At 37.6% G+C, this 14,884-nt stretch overlaps 1 protein-coding gene across 2 annotated transcripts in view; it reads left to right on the top strand.

Annotated features, from left to right (window-relative positions):
- The window catches only part of kcnh2b (potassium voltage-gated channel, subfamily H (eag-related), member 2b), a 226,855-nt gene that overhangs the window by 199,586 nt on the left and 12,385 nt on the right, over positions 1-14,884 (top strand). For both annotated transcript variants that reach the window (XM_046847060.1, XM_046847059.1), the window contains one exon: positions 9,949-10,362. In XM_046847060.1, the coding sequence (XP_046703016.1) occupies positions 9,949-10,362 (414 nt within the window). The remainder of the gene's footprint in view (positions 1-9,948; positions 10,363-14,884) is intronic.

Here is a 14,884-nt window from a genome sequence, read left to right as displayed (position 1 = left end):
AATGAATTCCAGTTTTACAGTTTGTAGGGCCAATTTACCCCAGGGCCCTTAACCCGCTGTGCTCCAGGGGTGCTGCATGGCTGACCCTATGCTTTGACCCCAAGTTCCATCATTGCTGGGATATGCAAAGAAAGAATTTCACTGTGATGTAATCAGTGTTGTGCTAGTTACTAAGAAATAGTAACTAGTTACAGTTACTAGTTACTTCATTCAAAAAGTAACTGAATATATCACAAGGATTTCTGAAATAAATAACAAAACAAGTTGAATAATATATTCACAATCAAAAACTAAAGTGGCTTCTGCATCATAAAAGCTGTTGTGTTGAGCTCTTAAAAATGTTTCTTTCACAGCTTAAGTATGAAAACTATCAACAATGTAGAACATAACACTGGGTTAGCTTCTAGCTTCGTCGAGGCATGTAGTTTTTGGAGGAGCTTCGACAGATTGGAGTTGCTGTTTATCGCAGTAGATACGAGCTTCGAACCAGAAAGACACAGCTTACATTTTACTAAAAAGTTTTTGTCTTTATGCTCAACTAAAGTGAAATAATGAGCATATTTCCACTTTGAGAAACTCGTCTTGCTCTCGCCTCGACTCGCCATTACTGCCGCACAGACCGCACTGTTTACAGTGGTTCTCATCCACTAATCCTACAATGCGACGCTGCTGTAAGCAGTTTAGACTGTAGTCTACACTTCAGCCAAAATTCATTCATTTAAAAAAGTAACGGACAACGCACCATACGGTAATGGTAACTCGCGGGGGTTACATTTTGAGACACCCCGTGAGTTCAGATAATCCACGAATTTTGGACACACCCCCATAGCCCCTATGGTACCTTAATGAAATCATCTACACATTATGTACTTTAATACAATAATAAAAAGTGTAAATGTAACTGTAAATGTAATTCATTGCTGTACTTAAGTATCATATATACAGTGGAACCCGGTTACGTCGATGTCCTAGGGGGTCGCCAAAAAGCATCGAGGTAACCGATGATCGAGATAAACGAAAATCAAAATGGCGGCAGTATATTAACGTGCTTGAAATTTCTTTATGTACATGATGTGCGTTAATAAATGAGAATGTGCATGCACGTGTTTTGAAGGGTTTTTACACAACAGCGTTGCGCGATTTGTTTGATGAAGGCATGCTATAAAAATACATACAGTACATGTTTGTCTGTCAGGAATCCACCTGCCACGCCCCCTTCAGCATGTCAGGTGCTTTCTCGGCCGCTTTCTCTGAAGCTCCAGGCTTCAATCGCGCACATATGGTGCTCGTTTATCATCATCACCAGCTCCTATTTAAACTTCCACACTCTCACTGTCCGTTATTGTTGGTATATGTTGGTTCACGGCGGTCGTTGTTATCGCGCATGCGTATCCCGGTACGTGCCTTCCCACCGGCACTCTATCAACGGCTGCTCTTTTCTTCCCAAAGCGCATTGCGGATTCCCCCCCGATCCTGTCGGTGTTCATTCTATGCTTTTGGATGGTCATCACACGTTCCGCGCCGCCAAGCACGTCTTTCGCCTCCCGTTCATCGCATAACATTTAACAACAAAAGGCATATGTGCACTAACTAACAGCAGAGATTCACCAGTATAGAATACAACACCTGTAGCAGCTGTAAGGTTTGATTTTTCCGCCACTTCCACGAGTTCTTCTGCGGCATAACCGATAAAAAATGCTTAGAAAAAGCGAGAATTTGGCGGTTCCACTTCAGAAACGTCGACTTAATAGGGTTGTCGAGGTAACCGAGGGCGAGATAACCGGGTTCCACTGTATATATATATATATATATATGGTATCATATATATGTAATAGTGTGTGTGTGTGTGTGTGTGTGTGTGTGTGTGTGTGTGTGTGTGTATATATATATATATATATATATATATATATATATATATATATATACACAAGTGAAAGTTTAAAGTGAGAATTTTGACTTTTACTGGAGTAATATTTTGTCGAGTGTATCGCTACTTTAACTCAATTACACGGTTTGTGTACTTTGTCCACCACTGCTGTCTCCTCTGGTTTGTGGTTGAATGCAGTTAAATATGTATTTGCTTAATTATTATATTTTTGCTTTATGTCAATGTCAATTGTTAAAAGTTCTTTACAAATACATAAAATTAATTGGATTCTGACATTTTTCTCTTCAATAATTTACAGAAGAGTGTTTTGTTCACACAAAGACATAAAAAAAAATTCTGCCGTGTTCCCAAGACAAGGTTCACAGAGGGGTATGTCTTTAACACAGACACCCTGCTAGTCTGTGCCCCTGGGAAATGAGATGTGATGAACAATGAGGGCTGAGACAAGCATACTGGCTTCTGCAGAAGAAGAGAGGAGTGACATTAGATCAGTGCTCTCATGTCTGGAGCTGGATAATAGTTTGTTAGGTGGGCTATCAAGGCCTTTACAAACTATTGTGCTCATGATGTCTGGATGGAAGTTATCCTTTTGGTCTTTAAATTTAATTTTCTTTTTTAAATCATGTCCTTTCCAACCCGCTCTGTGTGGAATTTTTAGAGAATATAAAATTTCCAGCTGAGGTATATTACAGTAACAGCAGGGGGTCTAAGATATTATTAGTAGTATTGAAATTGTACAGGGTTTAGACATTTATTATTCGATTAATGATCCAAATAAATCCACCCAATAGTAAAATCTTTTCACACATTTCACTCACGCATTGGAAGGTGGGCAATATCGCACTGAAAACCAGTAAGCGTTTGTCATGTGGCATTTAACAGTGCAGCTGTGTTGCGAAAAGCAAGCAGTGAATGAGTCAGAGGGAATTTTAGTCCTGAGGTTAATGCTCAGTTCCTCCCCTGCATCAATGCTATAGCAGGCCATTAGCTAAATGTGCCAGAGAGGCCATGATTTCACTGTCGCACTTGACCATGCTTGACCCTTACACCTATTTGCTGGTGTTACTTTGTAGGGGAAAATGTAATCCGATTCAAAAGCTGCTGGATAATGATATCATTTTATATCACTGCTTTGGGTTTGGGTGATCAAAAAATCAATATATCAGGCAACACTTTAATACTTAAAGGTTTTCTGAAGGGTTGTTTGGATAAGAAAGTATACTTTGATACATAAATTAAAGCCAAGAAATGTCATGTAATGTAGAATTCTACATAAAACATGGAGTCTCCTCAAAAAAATACAAATAAAAACAGTTTTGTTTTGTGAGTTTTTTTAGATTCAACTTTATTGTCATTGCAAAAATGATGGTACAAACCAACGAAATGGAGTAATACAAATCATTGTTCTACATTGTTCTATATTCTACATATTTTTGATGTGCATACTAACAAACAGTTTCAAACTAACTGAATAAATTACAGTAAATCGACTTATCAGAACAATACATATGCGTATCTTAATGATGGTAATACTGTGTAAAGCGCAGTATTATTAGCATAAAGCACTACTTATGACAATTTAACATGTGCATTAAGCCATCAGATTTCATAGCAGACAATTTGACTTGTTCAGTATTATATAAATTATAATAATGCAATAGGCACTCACAAACAAAACCCGGTTTGCCCAATTAACCATAGCTCATGAGTTTGAATTCTAATGCCTAGGAGTCCTAAGGAAAGGGAATAGAATTTGTCATGCCAATCATGTCCTCTGGGTGGGAGGGATGGCATGCTGCCTTTTTCCTGTCAATCAAAGTAAAACTAAAGTTTATTGTGGGTATCTGTCTGCTCATGTTAATGAAAGAGGGCAGATAGTGTTTCTTGTTACACAATATACTTTTAGCTTTCATAGAAAGAATGGATTAACCTTCGCACTGTTTTTGCCTTTGTATTATGGAGATCGAGCTGGTGAATGGAAATAAATAAAATCTTCAAATTATGGAGAAAATACAGAGGGGAAACTAGTGGTGGCTCAACGGTTTCAGTTCTGAGTTGGCAATTAGCTGGGAAGACAAAAAAATTTCCCTGTGCAGTAACATCAAAAAAGCCTTCTATTCCAACTCAAAAAGAATATAATGCAATCTATTATTCCAGTTAATAAAATGTAATATTATTAATATTTGCTATAAACATTTCCCTTTTGATGCACTGTTTGTTAACTGTAAGTTTTGGTTTCTAAACATTATATGAACAAAACAATGTCTTACTATACATGTAAACATCTTATTGGATTAAAGACTAAATATTACACAATTGATTGACTATGATGTCACAGGAATGTTTGATTGATTGACAGGATTTTATGACTTGGAATGGCAGCTCATTCAATCAAATTTCATATCTGTGTTATAACTTCCTTTTTTTTTTACCAATTAAAACTGTAAAATAAAATGTTTTATAATTTTTCAGTTTGTAGCTAATAATCAGCTCCCAGGGCTATGTATACACAAAATGTACAGTTGTGTGTAAATATTGTAATACCATCAACATTTGAATGTATGAAGACTGTTTTACATTAGCTGAGGATTAATTGCTTTTATTTTGTTTGCCAGTGAGGCATTAAACCTAGTTAGTTTGGGTAGTATATAATTCAATCAAGATTTAATGTGGAGCATACACACTATACACGCAGAATACATCTTGTTCAGGGTGCTATACTGATCAACTGTGATATAAGGTGTGATTTACAAGTAGGATTCTACAGTGGTTCAATTAACCATGAGACTGAATTTTCAAAAGAGGTTTTCTCTGTAGGTAAAACGCCTTTTTTATTATTTCGGGCCACATTTAGTCCTTGGAGTAAAAGTGCAGGCAGTGTGTTGCTCGTGGCACCTGTTTGGCCTTTTCATTGGTAATCCAGCATCTGTCATCACAGCTGCTGTGCGGAAATACAGAAAAGTCAAAAGCTCTGGACTGGGGGACATTTCTGTCTCAATGAGTCACATTTATATAAAGACCATACTTTTTTTGGCTCAGTGAGTCTTGCAGTCTAGCTGGTTTATAAAACCTGCACTTGATTTAGAATGTTATGAGTCAGCATTAATAAAACACCTGATGACCACTTGAAGTATTTGTTTAATTTATCTTACTGTAAAAAAAAATGCAAAGATCATACTCTTTATAAAAATAAAAAAAAGGATAGTGCAAGGTGTGCATTTGTATATGGTTTAATAGATACTGTACAATTGCAATGTTATTGGATGCACCATTGAAAAGTGCTGATCTGATTTAACAAAAATCCAATGCTTCATTTCAGACATAACCGCAGTATGTTGATTGAATGGACAAACATTTCACGCATGATTACAAATCTAATACCTTGTTAAAATAATGGTTGAATACTTTGACTGCCACTCATACCCCCTGAGCCTATTTGTCACTCCCAATTCGAAGCTCAGCCTCTGAGACTGATATGAATAGCTGAGCAGCAGGAAGCATCTCGGTTTCTTTATAGCTTTGTAGAATTATTCACTATTAATATGAATGACACAAGAATATAATACTGTATGTTGGTTAAAATATAGCATTGAGAGAGATAGTGTTTATATGCGGATGAGTGTGGTGCTAAGCCTGTATTTTCAGCAAACTGTATCTAGAAAATGAACAGCAGTCAGCTGTTTCACAGAGAGCGTGTCTCGATTACACAGCACCGATAACACTCAGAACCTGACAGCAGTCACGCTCCTGCTTAATCTTCACACTTTCTAGCTTGCTACTGAATAATACTGAGCGATTGCTCATTTACTATTCAGTTTTCAACTCTAATTCGAAAACTGAATATTTAGCTGTATAGATTTGCAACTAATTGTTGATGTTAGTCTGGGAAGCAGGTAGCGATTTGCATTTAAATAGCATTTAGTCCAAACAGATTGTAAATAGGATACGTACTGTATGTAACCCTAGTTCACTCATGACCGCTCCCCATCCCGTGAGGGATGCGTCCGTCCTTAGCGTTACGCGACGACAAGGAGCTCCCAGGACGGGGCCTTAAGACAGGAAGGTAGGTTCTCTTCATACTTCTAAGGCCCGCTGTGCTCGCTGCAAGACCTTGATAGTATGGAACGGATTGCCCTTTCGGGAGAACCCTCTGCCTCTGAGCCACCACTTTAGGGGTCTCAAATGGAGGAGGCCAAGTGAGATCACACTGGCCGCTGCTGCCATGAGACCAAGCAGCCTCTGGAACTGTCTCACAGTCAGTGACTGGCCTACTTTTACTCTCTTGACTGCAGTGATGACTTTAATCCGGGCAGGAGACAATTGAGCCCGCAACACGGTCGAGTCACACACTACACCCAAGACGGTGGTTCTCTGTACTGCGTTTAGTCTTAACCCCAATTTCTTCATGTGGGCAAGAACAATATCTTGATGCCGGACCGCCTGAAGCTCTGATTGATCTAATACTAACCAATCGTTGATAGTTTAGAATGCGGATGCCCTGAAGCCATAGTGGGGCTAGAGCCGCATTCATGCACTTGGTGAAGGTGCAGGGTGAGAGTGCTAGGCCGAACGGAAGGATTGATATGGGTAAGCTTTGCCCCCAAAAGCAAACCTTAGGCACCTCCTGTGAGTAGGATAGGCATCCCTTAAATCTATTGTGACAAACCAGTCCTTGGACTTGATCTGAGTCACTCTCCCTGAGAGTGAGCATCCTGAACGAGTTACTCACGAGTAAGCAGTTCAAGAAGTTCAGATCTAGGATCGGCCGCATTCCGTCCTCCTTCTAAAAGTACTGGTTGAACCGGGGGGGAGAGGACCCGAACTGAATTGAGTAGCCCCTCTGTGGACAAGGCAGGCCTTCCCAAGCTGCCAGGAAACCTCTGAGGGGAACCAGCCTCTCTAAGCTGCTCTCTGACCCTCACAGAGTGGCTGAAGTGGTGCCCTGCAGCCGTTGGGGCCTCCTGAGAGGCAGCGGGTCTTCTCAATCTGCAGCAATCTTTTTGGCGGGAATGGAGGGAGACACCCATGGGAAGGGACTCTCGTGCACTCTTGTGGCAGAGCTAACAGCTTGGCCTCCCTCTTTGCCCGGAAGTCTGATTGAGGCTGGCTTCTGACCCTTTTAGAACTGCTGGGGAGATTGCTTCCCAATGCTTCCCAGGCTGGCCCGGGTCCCCTCCATCTCTAGTGGGGGTGGAATGAGCCACCCAGTGAAGGGGGACTATGCTCTGTGGGAGAGCTAACAGTCTGGTGTCCTAGTGGTGTCGAGGAGGCACGGGCACCATATAATGAGGTGTAAACCGCCCTCCCCAAAACAGGGCACTCTGATTGTCAGGGCCGCTGCACCAATGCCTGTTTGTTCACAGAGAGGACCCCCTCAGGTTGTCCGACCCCTGCGCCTGCGGGTATATTATTACTATAATCCCAGCGGGACACTCCTTTGTCTAAAAATGCAACATGTATTCTTTTAGAAATTGATTTAAAACAATTGCAAAGAAGACAATAATCCCAAAATTATCTCTCCATCTCCACAAATAAATGTCTTATTTATTGTTAAGATTTATGTGCAATTCAATTTGCATTCAATATGCATTTCATGCACAATAGAATATCTTTGTTTTCATTTTGATCAAGTTTTTATTTATTTTGTACTATTTCATAAATTGATGCTGCTTGAGTCTTGTAAACTAATGGGCATTAATGAATTAGAGAGTTTTTTACTCTAATATTTGTTTCTAAGTAGTTCCTTCGTGACAGTACACACAAACACACACACACACACACACACACACACACACACACACACACACACACACACACACACATATATATATATATATATATATATATATATATATATAGGGGTTACACTATGTTTTTTTATAGACAGTACATAGACAAATAAATGGCTTGTGCAGTGAAAGAGCAGTCTTTCTGAAGCAGTATGAAGATTTTTTCTTTTTTTTTTTTTTGGTTTCAAGGTTCTCAGATGTTTTTCAGCCAAGGACCCCTTCAACTGTAAAATGGGTTTTGTTGAATCACAAACCAAAATCTTAATCATTAAGAAGGCAGAGGTTGGACACAGTACAAACAGCATCAAACATCAAACCAAAAAGTCTAAGAGGGCTGTCAGAGTACCAGCATGGATGTAGCTAACAGGAGAATATAGCTAAGAACTTACGTAATTCAAGAAAAGGGTGGTCATGTTGAACTACTTTATGACTGTTATTTATGTGTGACTATATTTTATGATAATTTGAAAAATAAGTACAATAATATTTCTTAATTTCTATCCGATATTTGCTGTAACATGTCTTTCATGTTGTTAGGTCCAATGCAATTTAAGTGGTCAGTCAAAAGTAATCAGAAGCCAAGGTTTGTTTGATTGAAGCAATTAGAGATTCAAGCAGTTGATAATTAAAATGGGAGAAGATCTCCAACTTAAGTAGATGTGCCATGTGTACACAAACAATGCAAGCAATTTGGTTCCTCAGGCAGCTGTATAATTTTAATGAACAGATTATTTTAAAGGTTCTATACAATATATACTCTAGTACTGTCTGTGTGCTATAACTTGCAAACGTCTATATGCCTTTATACATATAACACAATACATTAACTAATTACCACTATGGGAGGTTGTTTGCTAGTCAGGGGATTTATTTTTAAATTACTGATTGAGAAGTAAAAAATTATTATGCAATCAATACCTAGAATATAGTGACATTGTAAGGCTATCAAAAAAGTTTGTTTAGTCTTTGCCTCGCACTTTGAGCACATTTCTGGGGGGGAAAAAATTATCAAAGTTTATTTAAGTTTGTTATTAAACTTAAACCCATACACAACAATGCCAGTGGTATATAAAAAAAAAGAAAAAAAACTAGAGTTAGCAAAGTGTCACTGTGGCTACTCACTCCGACCGGAAATAAGATTTGTTTTGCGCATACATGAAAACGCTAAAGAATCCATAGCATTAGCATTAGCCGCTAACCAGGAAGTGCCTGCCGGCTAACGCTAGTGCTATGGATTCTTTAGTTTTTTTTATCCACCTTCAAGAATTTCTCTTAAAAGGAGAAAATCCTGACAATTCCACATCGAGAGAATGAATGAATAAAGGATGGACGGAATGAATAAAGACATTTGTAAAAGTATGCTGAAATAGATTAAGTTAACAGTTAAATAACAGTTAAGTAGATCATATCTTTAGAAAAATTGCAAACACATCTGTAAATGGAGTCTTAGAAATGTAAACTATTTGATTACATTTTTCCTTTTATGAATTTTTTTTTCATTTTTTATATCATCAATTAGATTTATTCTGTTTTACTTTTATACAATATAAAATATTTTATATATTATTTAATGAAGCAGGCATGTTAATTAACATTCTTAAAAAATTGTAAACTGTGTAAATGGTTATGATCACAAATGTTAACATTAATATACTGCATTTATAAAGCAAAAAACGACAAGCAATGTTATGGTTCGCATTTCTTTCTTCTAACTGTACTGAAATTGTACAGAACCGTGACTTAAAAACCCAGGTAGGTACCGAACTATGAATTTTGTGTTCCGTTACACCCCTACTATCAAACACAACTGAAAACTGCACTCTTGTGTAAAGAAAATAGGTCAAGCCCTAAGTAATCGACATTAAGCTGATAATTGTCTTAGCAACAAGTCATTAATCAGAAAATAAGCAGTTAAAACCAATGCACTCCTGAAAGCTCATGTGCCACCATTTTCTTGTTTACTTCTGCTCCAGTGAAGTGTTTGAAGGAAAAAGCTAGAAAAAGGGTAAAATTGTCTGGCTATTCAAAATTCGTTATAAACAGAACTAAGACCGACAGGGAGAGAAGGAAAAGATCAACAGCATTTGTTTAATACTTGTTAACTTGTTAAGAATGTTTTTGGTAAACCATTAAAAGCCTAATATTTCACCCAGGAGTGTACTTTTCAAGGTGAAGTTCTTTTTTAATGCTAATATAAGTGGCTTTCTAAGAGAATAATATTTACACCAATTCATCATTGCCTTAAAAACATGCCAACTTGTGTTTACCCAGGTGCTGTCACTAGGCGCCGATGTTCTTCCCGAATATAAGCTCCAGGCACCACGCATTCACAAGTGGACCGTGCTGCACTACAGCCCTTTCAAGGCGGTGTGGGACTGGCTGATTCTGCTGCTTGTGATCTACACTGCTATCGTAACACCATACAGCGCCGCCTTTCTGCTTGGCTCGGAAAAAGAGAACAATACCTGCACTTACTGCCAGCCACTTAATAACGTGGACCTCGTTGTCGACATCATGTTCATCATCGACATCCTCATCAATTTCCGCACCACTTACGTCAACGCCAACGACGAGGTGGTGAGCCACCCACTACGTATCGCTGTCCATTACTTTAAAGGCTGGTTCCTCATCGACATGGTGGCCGCCATCCCCTTTGACCTGCTCATCTATGACAACGGAGAGGAAGTGAGTTTGCCTTCAACCAATCAATTAAGCATCCGTTTTAGTATATTTATTAAATAATTATATTAATTACCTACAAAGGTGGAAAACTAAAGTACAATTCAGAAATTGTATTTTATTACATACTATACTTTATTATCAATTTTTATTTTTAGATTTCTTTCTGCAATAATTATTAAAGCTAAATACCTGTAATATAATTACCCTATTTTTCGGACTATAAGCCGCTACTTTTTGAACCCCGCATTTTGAACCCCGCGGCCTAAACATCTAAGCGGCTAATTTACGGATTTTTCCTGGGTTTTTCCCGGTTTCACAAACTCCAAGCCAAAAACTGTGCGACATAACATTAGACCAATGAAATTTTCGAACGGAAAGAAAAAAACGCACCTCACAGGAGAAAACACGATGATGCCAAAAGATAAACTCCCCAGAGAAATACAGTGGTACCTTGACCTACGAGTTTAATTCGTTCCGTGGACGAGCTCGTATCTCAATTTGCTCGCACAATAAATCAGTTTTCCATATTGAAAATACTTAAAATGGCATTAATCCGTTCCAACCCTCAAAATGACACACCGTTTTTATGTTTCATGTTATTAAATGGAAAATACAATTCTAAATAATAAATCTTGTATAAAAACATAATAGAAAGAGTATGTAAAGATATAATAAGGTTTTATTCAGTGTATTTTTCTTGGAGATGAGACGACTTGAGCTAACGAATACGGCGGTGGGGTGTGTGTGTGTGTGTGTGTGTGTGTGTGTGTGGAGGGGGTGTAGAGGCGATAAGCGGAGGCGGAGGGAAAACTCGTTTTTTACTATCACTCCTGTACACTACGTATCCCTTAACTTTAAAATTCTTCCTTTTTTTTCTTTGCTTATCCTAATTTTCATCACAGTCTTCGCTTTCTGGCTTTGCGTCGCCATCTAGCAGCGGCGTCTCGAGCTCGTACCTCAATTTTTTGCTCGCGTAACAAAGCAAAAAAATTGACAGAGTGACCGCTTGTACCTCGGAAAACTCGTACATTAATGCACTCGTAGGTCAAGGTACCACTGTAGTTGGGAAAGGAAGGAGGAACACAGTGAACAATGACTTACTTGGTCGGCCACTGTTTAGATACAAGCCGTTGTAACGCGTTGCCTCTCGGTGATGGGATAGCTCACTGACTCCAGTTGCAACAGAAATCATATAAGCACAGACAGGTTTCCAAAACTCGTGCTTTTTTATTTTTCTTGGCAACAGCGTTATGGGTTAGTCAAAGAAACTTAGAAATGAGCATCAGAAAATAATAAGGACATAATCCTCGGTCTCCACACACGCAGTAATAGCGGAAGTATGCAGTGACATGCTGTATTCCCAAAATACCGCTATGCTCCTAATAGAAGCGCAACATATTGCATTTAGTGTCTTTAGTTAAAGCCTGTGTAAAGTTCATTAGTTTCAGTGTAGACACCTGCGGCTTATTTATGTTAAAAATAAAAATATTTGTCAAATTCAGTGGTTACGGCTTATATAAGGGTGCACTTTATAGTCCAGAAATTACGGTACATTTCCAGGAAAGACATTTTTGTTGAGACTTTCTTAAGATCTCTATTTCTTTTATCTCAACAATGACTATGTGCTATACATCAGTAATCTGGGTTCCATTTATTATCTATTCATTTGAGTTCAGCTTCTAATTCAGATCAACAATGTAGTACTGTCAAGAATTGTCCCTAAATAACAATTTCATTCACATTCCCATGCTACACAATGTACACAGCTTTATAGATATTGGTATGATGAAAATAACTTTGAATATCAGTGCTAAAGTGCTGAATTTAAGCAAATAAAACAAGACATCTCCTTTGCCTAGGTGGAAGGCATGCTCATATAGTAGCAATAACATGCTACTAATAATTCTTATTTTATTTTATTTTTGGCTAAAGATGGGCATGGGCATTGATTGGGCAGCAAGTTGAAGTCTATCACTTAAACTGAACAAAATATTCAGGCAAAATGCACTCAGGTTATAATATAATAAAAGAAAAAATAATAATGAATCTGTTAAACTTTTAGGACCCATTGGAAGTTTTACTGTACTTACTCTATTTATAATAGCTACGATATAATAGTGTTACAAAATGTGGCTTTTTTGTATCTGCATTCAGTCTTTTATGTTTGTATTTAAACCTGAAGCAGTATGGTCTAAAACAAAAGCATTTTGTGTGTGTGTGTGTGTGTGTGTGTGTGTGTGTGTGTGTGTGTGTGTGTGTGTTTAAATATATACCTGTCCATTTCTTTCTTTCTTTCTTTCTTTCTTTCTTTCTTTCTTTCTTTCTTTCTTTCTTTCTTTCTTCCTATAATTCTGACAGTTCATCAACCTCAGCTGCATCACTTATATGTTAATTATTGGTTTCATTTTGAAATGTGCTCTAAACATTGCTTCCTGCTCATAAACCCAATATTCATATTTGTGTTTATATCTGTTTAGAAAATATTATCAACCCATTCTAAATAACAATTAGAATTGGTTACATCCCGTTTATTTACTAATATGCTTTTAAGTCGAATAGTTGAATAGTAAGCTAAAACTTTAAGGGGTAAAAGAGTGAAAAATCAAGTTTTCACCATTAAAACTAGACTGCTGTGAGGAAAGAATTTAAGCTTTCAACTCCAACGCTGCATGTATTCGTGCCCTGAGGAGGAAAACTAGGCTTCACGCCAAAAATCTAATCTCTTTGAGATTTATTTGTTTTATTGATATAATGACCTTTGTGATATATGTAATTACTAGGAATGAACAGAACGTTGTGTCAACACATGTAGAACTATTTATATTTATTTCTTAAAGTATATCACCCAGCATGCCTCAAAAATGGACATAACTCTTGCTGCTAGTCTCTCTCTCTCTCTCTCTCTCTCTCTCTCTCTCTCTTTTCTATCTATCTATCTATCTATCTATCTATCTATCTATCTATCTATCTATCTATCTATATATATATATATATATATATATATATATATATATATATATATATATATATATATATATATATAGTAAAGACCAAAAGTTTGGACACACCTTCTCATTCAAAGAGTTTTCTTTATTTTCATGACTATGAAAATTGTAGATTCACACTGAAGGCATCAAAACTATGAATTAACACATGTGGAATTATATATGGAATTATATACATAACAAAAAAGTGTGAAACAACTGAAAAATGTCATATAAATGTCACTTCTTCAAAGTAGCCACCTTTTGCTTTGATTACTGCTTTGCACACTCCTGGCATTCTCTTGATGAGCTTCAAGAGGTAGTCACCTGAAATGGTCTTCCAACAGTCTTGAAGGAGTTCCCCGAGAGATGCTTGGCACTTGTTGGCCCTTTTGCCTTCACTCTGCAGTCCAGCTCACCCCTAAACCATCTCGATTGGGTTCAGGTCGGGTGACTGTGGAGGCCAGGTCATCTGGTGCAGCACCCCATCACTCTCCTTCTTGGTCAAATAGCCCTTGATGCCTTCAGTGTGACTCTACAATTTTCATAGTCATGAAAATAAAGAAAACTCTTTGAATGAGAAGGTGTGTCCAAACTTTTGGTCTGTACTGTATATATATATATATATATATATATATATATATATATATATATATATATATATATATATATATATTCTGTATATATCTGTGTGTTGGTGTTCATTTCTTTCGCCTGAAAAAACTTTTACCTGTAATTTCTTTTCCATAAGTTTATAAACATACAGTATTGAATTGTTCTAAACTTGAATTGTATGGCGGTTGCAATCAGGACACAAATGTGTCAACACAGCATGTAGTTTATAAGGGGGGGATCTAACAATCGAACTCAGTCCAGAGCGGGATGCTAGACTGGGTTACCTGAGGCAAAGGCATAATCATGGGGCAAGAAAACAGACAACAACCAAGCAAGCAAAAACACTAAGTATATGGAAACCATGACAAGGAAAGCAGAGCTTATCAATTCATAGAAGCTCAGTTTCTTTGTTTTTTCTTTAACAGCACCTTTCTGACAGTTATAAAAATGATTGTTTATGTTCTAACATTCCTAACAACTAATTCACAGATAAGCGCTCTCTCATAATCAAATGCTAGAAATATAAGTGATTACAGAAACTAACTTGTCTCTAGGATGTTCCACAGCAAAAATGTAACTATAAGCCGCTTAATGGCATGGTGTGTTGCCCATGAAATAGACTATATGATCAGATTATTTTTTTAACATTCCATCCAGCATTTTGTCCCCATTTGCTCTTTTATTAGACTCCACTCTTCTGGATATATGCTTCACTAGCAGATTTTGGAGTGTGCTTATGGAGATATGTGCTCATTCAGTCTAAAGCCTGATGTAGGGTGAGGAGGCCTGGTGTGCATTCAGCGTTACAATTCATCCCAAATGTATTCAGTAGGTTGAGGTCAAGGCTCTATAGCAGGCCTCTCAAGATCTTACACTCCAAACCATATTCATCATATTTTGAGCATGAGCTGGCTTTGTGTACAGGG

Source organism: Silurus meridionalis, chromosome 4 (assembly GCF_014805685.1).
Source record: "Silurus meridionalis isolate SWU-2019-XX chromosome 4, ASM1480568v1, whole genome shotgun sequence".
Classification (NCBI taxonomy): domain Eukaryota; kingdom Metazoa; phylum Chordata; class Actinopteri; order Siluriformes; family Siluridae; genus Silurus; species Silurus meridionalis.
This window is presented reverse-complemented; position numbering and strand designations above follow the sequence as displayed.